The sequence below is a fragment of the Caloenas nicobarica genome, chromosome 38, assembly GCF_036013445.1.
Source record: "Caloenas nicobarica isolate bCalNic1 chromosome 38, bCalNic1.hap1, whole genome shotgun sequence".
NCBI lineage: Eukaryota > Metazoa > Chordata > Aves > Columbiformes > Columbidae > Caloenas > Caloenas nicobarica.
In genome coordinates this window covers 188,511-201,591 of record NC_088282.1, presented here as the reverse complement: position 1 = coordinate 201,591, position 13,081 = coordinate 188,511, and the positions used below count along the sequence as shown (strand labels likewise).

Here is a 13,081-nt window from a genome sequence, read left to right as displayed (position 1 = left end):
GACACTGGGAGGCACTGGGTGTTACTGGTGACACTGGTGGCTCCGATGTCCTTGAGGAGCGACGGTGACACTGGGAGCACTGGTGTTACTGGTGACACTGGTGGCTCCGATGTCCTTGAGAGCGACGGTGACACTGGGAGCACTGGTGTTACTGGGAGCACTGGTGGCCATGGGGCTCAGGGTGACACCGGTGTTACTGGTGGCACTGGGAGCACTGGTGGCCATGGGGCTCAGGGTGACACCGGTGTTACTGGTGGCACTGGGAGCACTGGTGGCCATGGGGCTCACGGTGTTACTGGTGGCACTGGGAGCACTGGGGACACTGGTGGCTCCGATGTCCTTGAGAGCGACGGTGACGCTGGGGACACTGGGAGCACTGGTGGCCATGGGGCTCACGTTGTTACTGGGGACACTGGGAGCACTGGTGGCCATGGGGCTCACGGTGTTACTGGTGGCACTGGTGACACTGGTGGCTCCGATGTCCTTGAGAGCGACGGTGACACTGGGGACACTGGGAGCACTGGTGGCCATGGGGCTCACGTTGTACTGGGGACACTGGGAGCACTGGTGGCCATGGGGCTCACGTTGTTACTGGGGACACTGGGAGCACTGGTGGCCATGGGGCTCACGGTGACACTGGGGACACTGGTGCTACTGGTGGCTCCAATGGCTTTGAGAGCGACGGTGACGCTGCCGGCACTGGGAGCACTGGTGACACTGGTGTTACTGGTGACACTGGTGGCTCCGACGTCCTTAAGAGTGACAGTAGCACTGGGGACACTGGTGGCTCCAACATCCTTGAGAGCGACGGTGACACTGGTGGCACTGGGAGCACTGGTGGCCATGGGGCTCACGGTGCCGCTGGTGTTACTGGGAACACTGGTGCCACTGGTGGCCACAGCAGAGAGGCCACTGGTGGCCCCCACGATGACGCTGGGAGCACTGGGGACACTGGTGGCCCTTGTGGTGACGCTGGTGGCCCTGGCGACCATCGCGGAGGTGACACTGGGGATACTGGTGGCACTGGTGGCTGCGCTGGAGCTCCCAATGGTGACACTGGTGACAGCGGAGCTCCCGATGGTGACACTGGTGGCCCTGGCGATGACGCTGGTGGCACCGAGGCGCCGCTGGTGACACCGGTGGCGGTGGCGACGGCCTTGGCGGTGGTGGCGCCAACGGGGACGCCGGTGACGGAGACCTTGGTGACATCCCCGGTGGCCTTGGCGACATCTGGGGTGATTTTAGTGACATCCCCGGTGGCCTTGGTGACATCCCCGGTGACTCTGGTGACATCCGGGTGGCCTTGGTGACCTCCACAGTGGGTTTGGTGACATCCAGGGTGACTTTAGTGACATCCGGGGTGGCCTTGGTGACATCCAGAGTGGGTTTGGTGACATCCGAGGTGGCCTTGGCGACATCCCCAGTGACCCTGGCGACATCCCCGGTGGCCTTAGTGACATCCCCGGTGGTCTTGGTGACATCTGCGGCGGCCTTGGTAACATCCAGGGTGACTTTAACAACATCCCCGGTGGCCTTGGTGACACCGGGCTGGGTTTGGTGACATCCAGGGTGGCCTTGGTGACATCCGGGATGACTTTAGTGACATCCGGGGCGATTTTGGTGACATCCAGGGCGGCCCTGGCGCCCCCGGCTGCCGGTGCCACCGGTGCCACCGCGGCTCCGCGTCCCCCGCGGGCGGCGGCGCCGGCTTTGGTGCCAGCGGGCGCGGTGACGACGCCGGCGACGGGCGACGAGGGGAGCCCCAGGCGGGCGGCCGGGAGCAGCCGGGCCGCGGTGACGCTGCCGGCGACGCCGCCGGGGACGCTGCCGATGCCGCCGCCCGCGATGCCGCGCAGCCCCGCGCTCAGCACCCGCGGCAGCCCCGGCGGGGGCGGCGGCGGCGTCACCAGTTTGGGGGTGACACCGGGGGTGCTGGGGGGCGGTCTGGCCGGGGATGCTTTGGGGACGCTCGGTGACACTTGGGTGACGCTCGGTGGCACTTTGGGGATGGTCGGTGACACTTGGGTGTTGCTCGGTGACACTTGGCTGGCGGTCGGTGACGCTCGGATGTCGCTCGGTGACGCTTTGGAGACACTCGGCAACACTTGGGTGACACCCGGTGACGCTCGCACGTCGCTCGGTGACACTTGGGTGACACTCGCTGACACTTGGGTGACACCTGGTGACACTCGGATGTCGTTTGGTGACATTTGGGTGACATTCGGTGACACTCGGACGTCGCTCGGTGACACTTGGGTCCCCTCACCGGTGCCCTTGGGGACGTTGGGGACACCGGGTGACGCTTTGGGGACGTTCGCTTGGGACGTTGTCACCGGTTTCACCTCCGTTGCCGTCACCGCTTTGGGGACACCCGGTTGTGTCACCGTCACCGGTTTCACCTCCGTGGCGGCTTTGGGGACAACAGCTTGAGTTGGTGTCACCGGTTTGGGGACATTTGGTTGAGTCGGTGTCATCGGTTTCACCTCTGTTGTCGTCACCGGTTTGGGGACACCCGGTTGAGTCGGTGTCACCAGTTTGGGGACATTCGGTTGAGTCGGTGTCACCGGTTTTATCTCTGTTGCCATCAGCGGTTTGGGGACATTTGGTTGAGTCGTCGTCACCGCTTTCGGTTCCGTTGTCACCGGTTTGGGGACGCTTGGTTGAGTCGTCGTCACCGGTTTCAGTTCCGTTGTCACCGGTTTTGTCTCGGCTGTCGTCACCGGTTTGGGGACGTTCGGTTGAGTTGTTGTCACCGGTTTGGGGACATTTGGTTGAGTCGGTGTCACCGGTTTTGCCTCCATCGTCGTCACCGGTTTGGGGACATTTGGTTGAGTTGGTGTCACCGGTTTTGCCTCCATCGTCGTCACCGGTTTGGGGACATTCAGTTGAGTCGGTGTCACCGGTTTGGGGACATTCGGTTGAGTCGTTGTTACCGGTTTCGCCTCCATCGTTGTCACCGGTTTGGGGACATTTGGTTGAGTCGGTGTCACCGGTTTCGCCTCCATCGTTGTCACCGGTTTGGGGACATTCGGTTGAGTCGTTGTCACCGGTTTGGGGACACTCGGTTGAGCCGCCGTCACCGGTTTCGCCTCCGTCGTCGCCACCGTTTTGGGGACGCTGGGTTGAAGCGCCACCCCCGCTTTGGCCTCGGCCGCCGCGTCGCCCGTTTTGGGGCCGTTGGCGGCGTTTTCGGTGCCGGGGGGGAGGGGCTGCGGGGGGAGGGGCTGCGGGGGCGCCCCTCCCCCGCCGCCCGCCGCGGCCCCTCCCCCGATGGGCACCCACTTTGGGGGGGGTTGCGGCGCCGCCGGGTGCAGTTCGGCGATGGGCACCCACTTGGGCCGGGGGGGAGGGGCCGGGGGGGTGGGGGCGGGGGCGGGGCGGGGGGAGGGGCTGGCGCTGCGGCGCAGCCGTTTGGGCGGGGGGGACGGCGAGGGGGAGGGGGAGCTGGAGCGCGAGCGCGAGCGCGACCTGGAGCGGCGCCGCGACCTGGAGCGGCGGCGCGAGCGCGAGCGGCGCCAGGAGCGGCGGCGCGAGGCCGAGCGGGACGAGCGCCCCCTGCGGGCCGCGAGGGGCCAGCGGGAGGAGGAGGAGGAGTTGGGGGGCGCCGCGGGGGGGCTGGCGGAATTGGGGCGCCACAGCGGGGTGCGGGAGCGCGAGCGGCCGCGCCGGCGCGACGGGGGCGAGCGGGAGCGCGAGCGGCCGCGCCGGCGGCTGCGCGAGCGGTTGCGGCGCGACACGGGGCTCCGCGAGCGGTTGCGGCGCGACACCGGGGTGCGCGAGCGGTTGCGCCGCGATACCGGGGTGCGCGAGCGGTTCCGGCGCGACACCGGGGTGCGCGAGCGGTTGCGCCGCGACACCGGGGTGCGCGAGCGGTTGCGCCGCGACACCGGGGTGCGCGAGCGGTTGTGGCGCGACAGCGAGCGGTTCCGGCGCGATAGCGAGCGGTTCCGGCGCGACGAGGGCGAGCGGTTGCGGCGCGATACCGGGGAGGGCGAGCGGTTCCGGCGCGACGAGGGCGAGCGGTTGCGTCGCGATACCGGGGAGGGCGAGCGGTTGCGTCGCGATACGGGGGAGGGCGAGCGGTTCCGTCGCGATATAGGGGGGGAGGGGGAGGGGGAGCGGCGTCCCCCCCCTCCCCCGGCCCGCGAGCGTTTTGGGGGGGGGGTGGGGGAGGGGTCGCGGGGGGGGGTGGGGGTTTTGGGGGCGGGGGAGGGGGCGGCGGGGGGGGTGGGGGCGGCGGGGGAGGGGAGGGGGCGGCGGTGGTGGGGGGAGGGGCGGCGGGGGGGGCGGGGCTCACGGGCGGGTCCGGGGCCGCCGGGGGGGGGTTGGGCTGCGGCTGCGGCTGCGGCTCCCCCTGGGGGAAAACGAAACAAAACAAAACAAAAAAAAAACCAAAAAGAGATAGAAGAAATGAGGTGAAAAAAGGGGATTTTTGGGGGCGATGGGGGTGGTCCCGGCCCCCCCGGCGCTCACCTGGGGTGCGGGGGGCGGCGCCGGCTCCTCCTCCTGGCGCTGGGACCTGCGGGGGGGACGGGGGGGTCGGTTTTTGGGGGGTCTGGGGGGCGGGGGGGGGTTGGGGGGCGGGGGGCGGGACTTACCGGGAGGGGGAGGAGCCTGAGGAGGAGGGGCCGTCCTCGCGGCGGCTCTTCTGGGAAGCTGATTCGCTGGTGGATCTGGGGGGCGGGACGGGGACGGTGAGCCTGGGGGGGCACGGGGGACATGGGGGACAATGGGGGGGCACAATGGGGGGGACACACCATGGGGACATGGGGGGACACAATGTGGGGGGACACAACGTGGGGGGCAATGGGGACGTGGGGGGACACACAATGGGGACGTGGGGGGACACACAATGCGGGGGGACAATGCAGGGGGACAATGCGGGGGGACAATGGGGACATGGGGGACACACCATGGGGGGGACACACCATGGGGGGGACACACCATGGGGACATGGGGGGGACACAATGTGGGGGGCAATGGGGACACGGGGGGACACACCATGGGGACATGGGGGGACACACCATGGGGACACGGGGGGACACACAATGTGGGGGGCAATGGGGACACGGGGGGACACACCATGGGGACAGACAATGGGGACGCAATGGGGACATGGGACATACAATGGGGGGGGCCACAATGGGGACATGGGGGGACACAGTGGGGGACACAATGGGGACACAATGGGGACATGAAGGGACACACCATGGGGACATGGGGGGGACACAATGTGGGGGACAATGGGGACATGGGGGGACACACAATGTGGGGGGCAATGGGGACATGGGGGGACACACAATGGGGACATGGGGGGGACACACAATGGGGACAGACAATGGGGACGCAATGGGGACATGGGACATACAATGGGGGGGGCCACAATGGGGACATAGGGGGGCCACACCATGGGGACATGGAGGGGGCACAATGTGGGGGGACAATGGGGACATGGGGGGACACAGTGGGGGCATAATGGGGACACGGGGGGACACAATGGGGGGACACAATGGGGACATGGGGGACAATGGGGGAGACACAATGGGGACACTGGGGGACACCATGGGGGGACACAACGGGGACACTGAGAGGACACATGGGGGGACATGGCGGGGGACACGGGGGGACATAATGGGGACGCACTGGGGACATGGGGGAACGTGGGGGGGACACAGGGGGGACACAACGAGGACATTGGGGGACACAGGGGGACATGGGGGGGACACATTGGGGGACATTGGGGGGGACACAACGAGGACATTGGGGGGACACAGGGGGACATTGGGGGACACAGGGGGGACAGTGGGGGGTCTCACCTCTTGCGCTTCTTCTCCTTGGCCTTATGTTTGCTCTTGGGGCTGGGAGAGCTGGGGGGAGATGACGTCAGCGGGAGGTCAGCGGTGACGTCAGCAGTGACGTCAGCAGTGACGTCACCACCGACCCCCAAATCCCCCCAAATCCCCCCAAAATCCGACACCCCCCCCCCCTCACCGGTGCTTCCGCTTCTTGGCCTCCGACTCCGACCTGGGGGGGCGAAATGGGGGTGAGGGGCGGCCCCATAGATCCCGCCCCATAGATCCCACTAAGAAATCTGCCCTATAGATCCTGCCCCATAGATCCTGCCCCATAGATCCCGCCCCATAGATCCCGCCTGTAAATCTGACCCGTAGATCCCACCCCGTAGATCCCACCCTATGGATCCTGACCCACAGATCCCACCCTATAGACCTGCCCTATGGATCCTGACCCATAGATCCCGCCCCATAGATCGTGCCCCACAGATCCTACCTGTGTTTCTTCTTCTTGGAGCTTTTCTTCCTCTCCCCGGAGCGACTGGCCGACCTGCGGGACCCACAGATTCCATGGGGCCAAAACACCCCCCAAAACCCCCTTTTCCTCCCCAAAACCCCCTTTTTCCGCCCCCCCCGGCCCCAAAATGCTCCTTTTTGGCCCCGAATCGCCCTCACCTGCCCCGATCCTTCTTCTTTTTCTTCTTTTTCTGCTTGGGCGACGGCGACCGGGAGCTCGAGTCCTCCCGCCCCGCGCTGGGGGCGCAAAACATGGGGGTCAGGGGCTTTGGGGACCCCCCCGCACCCCAATATATCCCTAGGGGGGATGGGGACCCCCCCCCCCGTACCCCAATATATCCCTATGGGGGAATGGGGACCCCCCCCGCACCCCAATATATCCTATGGGGGAATGGGGACCCCCCCCGCACCCCAATATATCCCTATGGGGGTTTAGGGACCCCCCCCGTACCCCAATATATCCCTATGGAGGTTTGGGGACCCCCCTGTACCCCAATATATTCCTATGGAGGTTTGGGGACCCCCCCCGCACCCCAATATATCCCTAGGGGGGTTTAGGGACCCCCCCCGTACCCCAATATATCCCTATGGGGGAATGGGGACCCCCCCGTACCCCAATATATCCCTATGGAGGTTTGGGGACCCCCCCGCACCCCAATATATCCCTATGGAGGAATGGGGACCCCTCTGTACCCCAATATATCCCTATGGGGGTTTGGGGACCCCCCCATACCCCAATATATCCCTATGGGGGTTTGGGGACCCCCCCCGCACCCCAATATATCCCTAGGAGGGAATGGGGACCCCCCTGTACCCCAATATATCCCTGAGGGGGATTAAGAGTTTTGGGGGACCCCCCTGTACCCCAAAATCCCCACACACACACACAATGGGCACCTGGGGGGCGCTCGGGGGACTTTTTGGGGACCCCCCCGTACCCCTAAATGCGCCCTGGGAGGTACCTGGGGGGGCTTAAAGGTTTTTGGGGGACTCAGGTGAGTTTTGGGGACCTCCCTGTACCCCCAAATCCTCCCTGGGAGGATCAGGGAGGTTGGAGACACTAACAAGAGCTTGACGGGACTCTGGGGCATTCGGGGGACACGAGACAATTTTGGGGGGTCCAGGACAATATTAGGGGGGTCAGGTGGGTTTTGGGGACCCCCCCGTACCCCCAAATCTCCCCCTGTGGGTACCTGGGGGGCTCTGGGGGGAGCTCAGGTGTGTTTTGGGGGGATCAGGGAGGTTGGAGACACTAACACGAGCTTGACGGGACTCCGGTGGGTTTGGGGGGCTGGGGACAATTTTGGGGGGTCCAGGACAATTTTGGGGAGGTCAGGACAATTTTGGGGGGTCCAGGGGAGTTTTGGGGACCCCCCCCATGCGTACCTGGGGGGCTCGGGGGGCTCCGGGGGGTTCTCCTTGGCGCGGCGAGCGGGGTCGAAGGAGCTGCCGTCCACGTAGGCGTCGCTGATACCGAACGCCGCCCGCAGCCGCTCGTTCTTCTTCTCGTTAGCTTCCGCCAGCTGATGAGTCTCCGTCACGCTAACGAGGGCACGCGGCTCGTTAAGAAGGGGGCGGTAATCAGTGATTTTTGGGGGTTCGGGGGGCGGGTTTTTTGGGGGGAACTCACGCGGGTTTGGGGTCGGCCGGGTCGGCCAGCGCCACGTCGCGCTCCAGCAGCATCGTGCGGAAGGTGGAGACTTTCTCCTGGATTTCGCTCTCCGTGTACCTGCGAGGGGGGGAAAAAAGGGGGTTTTTGGGGGGCTGGGGGGATTTTTGGGGGGGCTGGGGGGGTTTGGGGGGCGCAGGGAGGCGGTTTGGGGGCACACGGGCGAGTTTTGGGGGCGCACAGGGGAGTTTTGGGGGCGCAGAAGTTGGGGGATGCAGGAAAAGTTTGGAGGATCCAGGCGGAGTTTTTGGGGGTGTTGGGTGAATTTGGGGGGGACCAGGGAGATATTTTTGGGGGGCTGGGGGGGTCTAGAGGGCGTTTTGGGGGCGCACGGGGGAGTTTTGGGGGCCCAAAAGTTTGGGGACGCGGGAGAAGTTCAGAACTTGTAGTAATTTATTTGGAGAGTGCGGGGGGAATATGGGGGGATTTTGGGGGGACTGGAGGGAATTTGGGGGGACCGGGGGAAGTTTGGGGGGGCTGGGGGGATTTTGGGGGGGCTGGGGGGGTCTAGAGGGGGTTTTGGGGGTGCAGGGTGGGGATTTGGGGGCGCACAGGGGAGTTTTGGGGGCGCAGAAGTTGGGGGATGCAGGAAAAGTTTGGAGGATCCAGGTGAAGTTTTTGGGGATGTGGGGGGAATTTGGGGGTGTTGGGGGAATTTGGGGAGGACCAGGGGGATTTTTGGGGTGCTGGGGGGATTTTTGGGGGGCTGGGGGGGGTCTAGAGGGGGTTTTGGGGACACACGGGGGAGTTTTGGGGGCCAAAAAGTTTGGGGACGTGGGAGAAGTTCGGAACGCATAGTAATTTATTTGGAGAATATGGGGGGAATTTTGGGGGGGGACTTCGGGGATTTTTGGGGTGTTGGGGGAATGTGGGGGGGACCGGGGGAATTTTTGGGGTGCTGGGGGGATTTTGGGGGGGCTGGAGGGGTCTACAGGGGGTTTTGGGGCACACGGGGGAGTTTTGGGGGTGCGAGAGTTCAGGGATGCAGGAAAAGGATCCAGATGAAGCTTTTGGGGGGTGCTGGAAAAATTTTTGGGGGGGAACGGGGGGATTTTTGGGGGGCTGGAAGGGTCTAGAGGGGTTTTGGGGGCGTATGGGGGAGTTTTGGGGATCCAGAAGTTGGGGGACACAGGAAAAGTTCGGAATATGTAATAATTTTGGGGGGGGGGGATATGGGGGGATTTTGGGGGGACTTAGGGGATTTTTGGGGGGCACATTTTTTGGGGCACCTGGGCACATTTTTGGGCTCTTTGGGTGCATTTCTGGGCCATCTAGGCACATTTTTGGGCTCTTTGGGCACATTTTTGGGCTGTCCAGTCACATTTTTGGGCCACGTAGGCACATTTCTGGGCCATCTAGGCACATTTTCGGGCCACCTGGGCACATTTTTGGGCTCTTTGGGCGCATTTTTGGGCTCTTTGGGCGCATTTTTGGGCCACCTGGTCACGTTTTTGGGCCGTCTAGTCACATTTTCGGGTTGTTTGGGTGCATTTCTGGGCCATCTGGGCACATTTTTGGGCCACGTAGGCACATTTCTGGGCCGTCTGGGCACATTTTCGGGTCGTTTGGGCACATTTTTGGGCCGTTTCTGCCCGTTTTCGGGTCGCTCACCCCTGTTCCTCCATGAGCTCGGCCAGCTCCAGGCATTTCAGCTCCACCTTCCTCTTGCGCTGGTGGTCGAGGATGTCGGGGTTGGGTTTGCGGAGCAGCCCCCCGGCCTCCAGCCTGCGCGGCTCCTCCTGCTCCCCCCCGGGGGGGTCTCCGGTGCTGCCGGTCCCGGTGCTGCCGGTTCTGGGTTCCCGTTTGCCCCGCAGGGCCGAGAGGTTGCGCTGGACGTAGCCGTTGGTGCCGCTGCCCCGCGGCGTCGCCAGCCCGATCCCATTGTACATGGCCCCAAAAGCCCCCTGCGGGGGGACGCGTCAGCCACCCCCCGCCCCCCAGAACCCTCGTCCCCCAAAACCCCTTTGCCTGCCCCCAAAACCTCCCGGCCCCCCAAAACCCCTTTGCCTGCCCCCCAAAACCCCTGCCCCCCAAAACCCCTTTGCCTGCCCCCAAAACCCCTTTGCCTGCCCCCCAAAACCCTCTTTGCCTGCCCCCCAAAACCCTCTTTGCCTGCCCCCCAAAACCCTCTTTGCCTGCCCCCCAAAACCCCCACCACCCAAACCCCCCCCAAAACCCCCTCTGCCTGCCCCCCAAAACCCCCTGCCCCCCAAAACCCCTTTGCCTGCCCCCCAAAACCCCCACCACCCAAACCCCCCCACCCCCAAAACCCCCTTTGCCTGCCCCCCAAAACCTCCTGCCCCCAAAACCCTCAGCCCCCCAAAACCCCCAGTCCCCCAAAACCCCTTTGCCTGCCCCTCAAAACCCTCAGCCCCCCAAAACCCCTTTGCCCGGCCCCCAAAACCCCCACCACCCAAAACCCCCCACCCCCAAAACCCCCTTTGCCTGCCCCCCAAAACCTCCTGCCCCCCAAAACCCGTTTGCCTGCCCCTCAAAACCCTCAGCCCCCCAAAACCCCCAGTCCCCCAAAACCCCTTTGCCTGCCCCCCAAAACCCCCACCACCCAAAATCCCCCGGCCCCCAAAACCCCTTTGCCTGCCCCCCAAAACCCCTTTGCCTGCCCCCCAAAACCCCTTTGCCTGCCCCCCAAAACCTCCCGGCCCCCCAAAACCCCTCTGCCCGCCCCCCAAAACCCCCTGCCCCCCAAAACCCCTTTGCCCACCCCCCAAACCCCCCGTTATTACACCCCCAGCCCTTCCCTGCACCCCCATGTCCCCCTTTTCTCCCCCCACACCCCCTTTTCTCTGCCTCTGCACCCCAGTTTCTCTCCGCCCCGCACCCCCATTTTCCCCCTCTCCCATCCCCTGCACCCCAATTTCCCACCCCCCGCGCCCCCTTTTCCCCATTCCCTGCAGCCCCATTTTCCCCCTTTCCCCCCCTCCCTGCACCCCAATTTCTCCCACCCCATTTCTCCCCATTCCCCGCCCCCCAAACCCTCCGTTATTACACCCCAGCCCGCCCCGCACCCCCTTGTCCCACCCCCATGTCCCCCCTTTTCTGCCCACCCTGTGCCCCCATTTCCCCCTTTCCCACCCCCTTGCACCCCCATTTCCCCCCCAATTTCTCCCATTTCCCCCCAAATTTTCCCCATTTTGCCCCAATTTCCCCCCCTTTGCCTCCCAATTTCCCCCATTTTGCCCCAAATTCCCACCATTTCCTCCCATTTCCCCCAAATTTCCCCCACTTTGCACCCCAATTTCCCCCATTTCCCTCCCAATTTCCCCCATTTTCCATTTGCACCCAATTTTCCCCCATTTCCTCCCAATTTCCCCTCCCAATTTCCCCCCCTTTGCATCCCAATTTCCCCCATTTTGCCCCAATTTCCCCCATTTCCCCCCCAAATTTCCCCCATTTCCCCCCCAAATTTCCCCATTTGCACCCCAATTTCCCATTTTCCCCCCAAATTTTCCCCATTTCCTCCCAATTTCCCCCTTTGCATCCCAATTTCCCCCATTTTGCCCCAATTTCCCCCATTTTCCCCCCAAATTTTCCCCATTTCCCCCCCAAATTCCCACCATTTCCTCCCATTTCCCCCAAATTTCCCCCCCTTTGCACCCCAATTTCCCCCATTTCCCTCCCAATTCCCCCCAATTTCCCTCCCAATTTTCCCCCATTTCCCCCCAAACCCACCCCCCTCCCCCATTTTGCCCAATTTTCCCTCTTTTCCCCCCAAACTGCCCCTTTTCCCGCCCACCCCCACCCCCCCCCAGCCTCTTCCAACCCCAAAAAACGGCTTTTTCTCCTCAAAAAGTGCCCCAAAACCCCCTTTCCGCTTCATTACCCCCCAAAAAACCACTTTTTCCCCTCAAAATTCCCCCAAAATCATCTTTTTTTTCCCCCAAACCTGATTTTCTTTCCCCAAAAACTTCGATTTTTCCCAAAACCCCCATTTTTTTCTCCTTAGAACTGCCCCAAAACGCCACTTTTACCCCTCAAACTCACCCCCAAATTCCACTTTTTTCCTCACAACTCCCCACATTTTCCTTCATAAACCCCAAAACCACTTTTTTCCCCCCAAAATTCGCTTTTCCCTCAAAACTTCCCACTTTTCCCCTCCCAAAACTCCACTTTTTTCCCTCAAAACTCCCCAAAATTGCCCTTTTTCCCTCATCACCCCCAAAAAACCTCTTTTTCCTCCCAAAACCTTCATATTTTTCCCCAAAACCCACTTTTTTTCCTCAAAACCTCCCACGAAAAGACCCTTTTTGCTTCAAAAATCCTCTTTAAAAAACTTTCCTTCTCCCCCCAAAACCCACTTTTTTCCCTCAAATCTCCCCCCAAAACCCACTTTTTCCCTCAAAATTCGCCCCAAAATCCCATTTTCTCCCCAAATCTCCCCCAAAATCCCATTTTCTCCCCAAATCTCCCCCAAAATCCCACTTTTTCACCCCAAAACTCCCCCAAACCCCATTTCCCCCTCCCCCCCCCTTTCCCCCTCACAAAACCCCCAAAACCCCCTTTTTCCCCTCAAAAAAAACCCCAAAAAAGCCACTTTTTCCCCCCATTCCCCTCCCCCCACCCCCAACCCCCCATTTTTCCCCACGAAACCCCCACTTTTCCTCACAAAACCCCCATTTTTCCCTCATAACCCCCCCTTTTTTCCTCATAAAACCCCATTTTTCCCCAAAAAAACCCCTTTTTTAGCCCTTTTTCCCCCCAACCCGCCATTTTCCCCGCACCGCGCGGGCCTCAACGCCCAACTATCCCCAAAAACCCCCCAAAAAAAACCCCAAAAAAACCCAAAACCCCCCCCGGGGTCCTCACCGGCTCCTCCGCCGCCGATTTGAGGAGTTTTCGCCTCTTTTTTCCCTCAAAAAGATTAAAAAAAGATAAAAGAAAACCCCCGGAGACGCGAGAGGGCGACGCCACGCGCGCACCCCCCCCAACTCCCTCTCTCCGCCTTTCTCTTCCGGTCCCGCCGAGAGCCGGAAGTCAGCGCGCATGCGCCCCCGCGGGGCACGCCGGGAAGTGTAGTCCTCCGGCCCCGCCCTCCCCGTGTGTTTTAATGGACGCGCGGACTACAACTCCCAGCGTGCACCGCGGC

At 62.8% G+C, this 13,081-nt stretch overlaps 2 protein-coding genes across 2 annotated transcripts; both read right to left on the bottom strand.

Moving 5' to 3' along the window:
• Positions 1 to 23: 23 nt before the first annotated feature.
• On the bottom strand, positions 24 to 4,154 carry LOC136001180 (serine/arginine repetitive matrix protein 2-like; the record flags this gene model as incomplete). The annotated part of the gene is made up of 1 exon (XM_065655264.1): positions 24 to 4,154. A coding segment is annotated over one exon (2,913 nt), but the record flags the coding sequence as incomplete, so codon positions are not given.
• A 112-nt stretch (positions 4,155 to 4,266) lies between these two features.
• Positions 4,267 to 12,928, bottom strand: SRRM2 (serine/arginine repetitive matrix 2). Its single transcript, XM_065655308.1, has 10 exons — positions 12,802 to 12,928; positions 9,589 to 9,881; positions 7,939 to 8,037; positions 7,695 to 7,850; positions 6,468 to 6,545; positions 6,289 to 6,342; positions 5,992 to 6,024; positions 5,817 to 5,867; positions 4,599 to 4,673; positions 4,267 to 4,354 (listed from the first exon to the last, which is right to left on the bottom strand). Exons 2-10 carry the CDS (start codon positions 9,864 to 9,866, stop codon positions 4,294 to 4,296), a joined length of 885 nt encoding a protein of 294 aa, XP_065511380.1. The 5' UTR covers positions 9,867 to 9,881; positions 12,802 to 12,928; the 3' UTR covers positions 4,267 to 4,293.
• Positions 12,929 to 13,081: the final 153 nt, after the last annotated feature.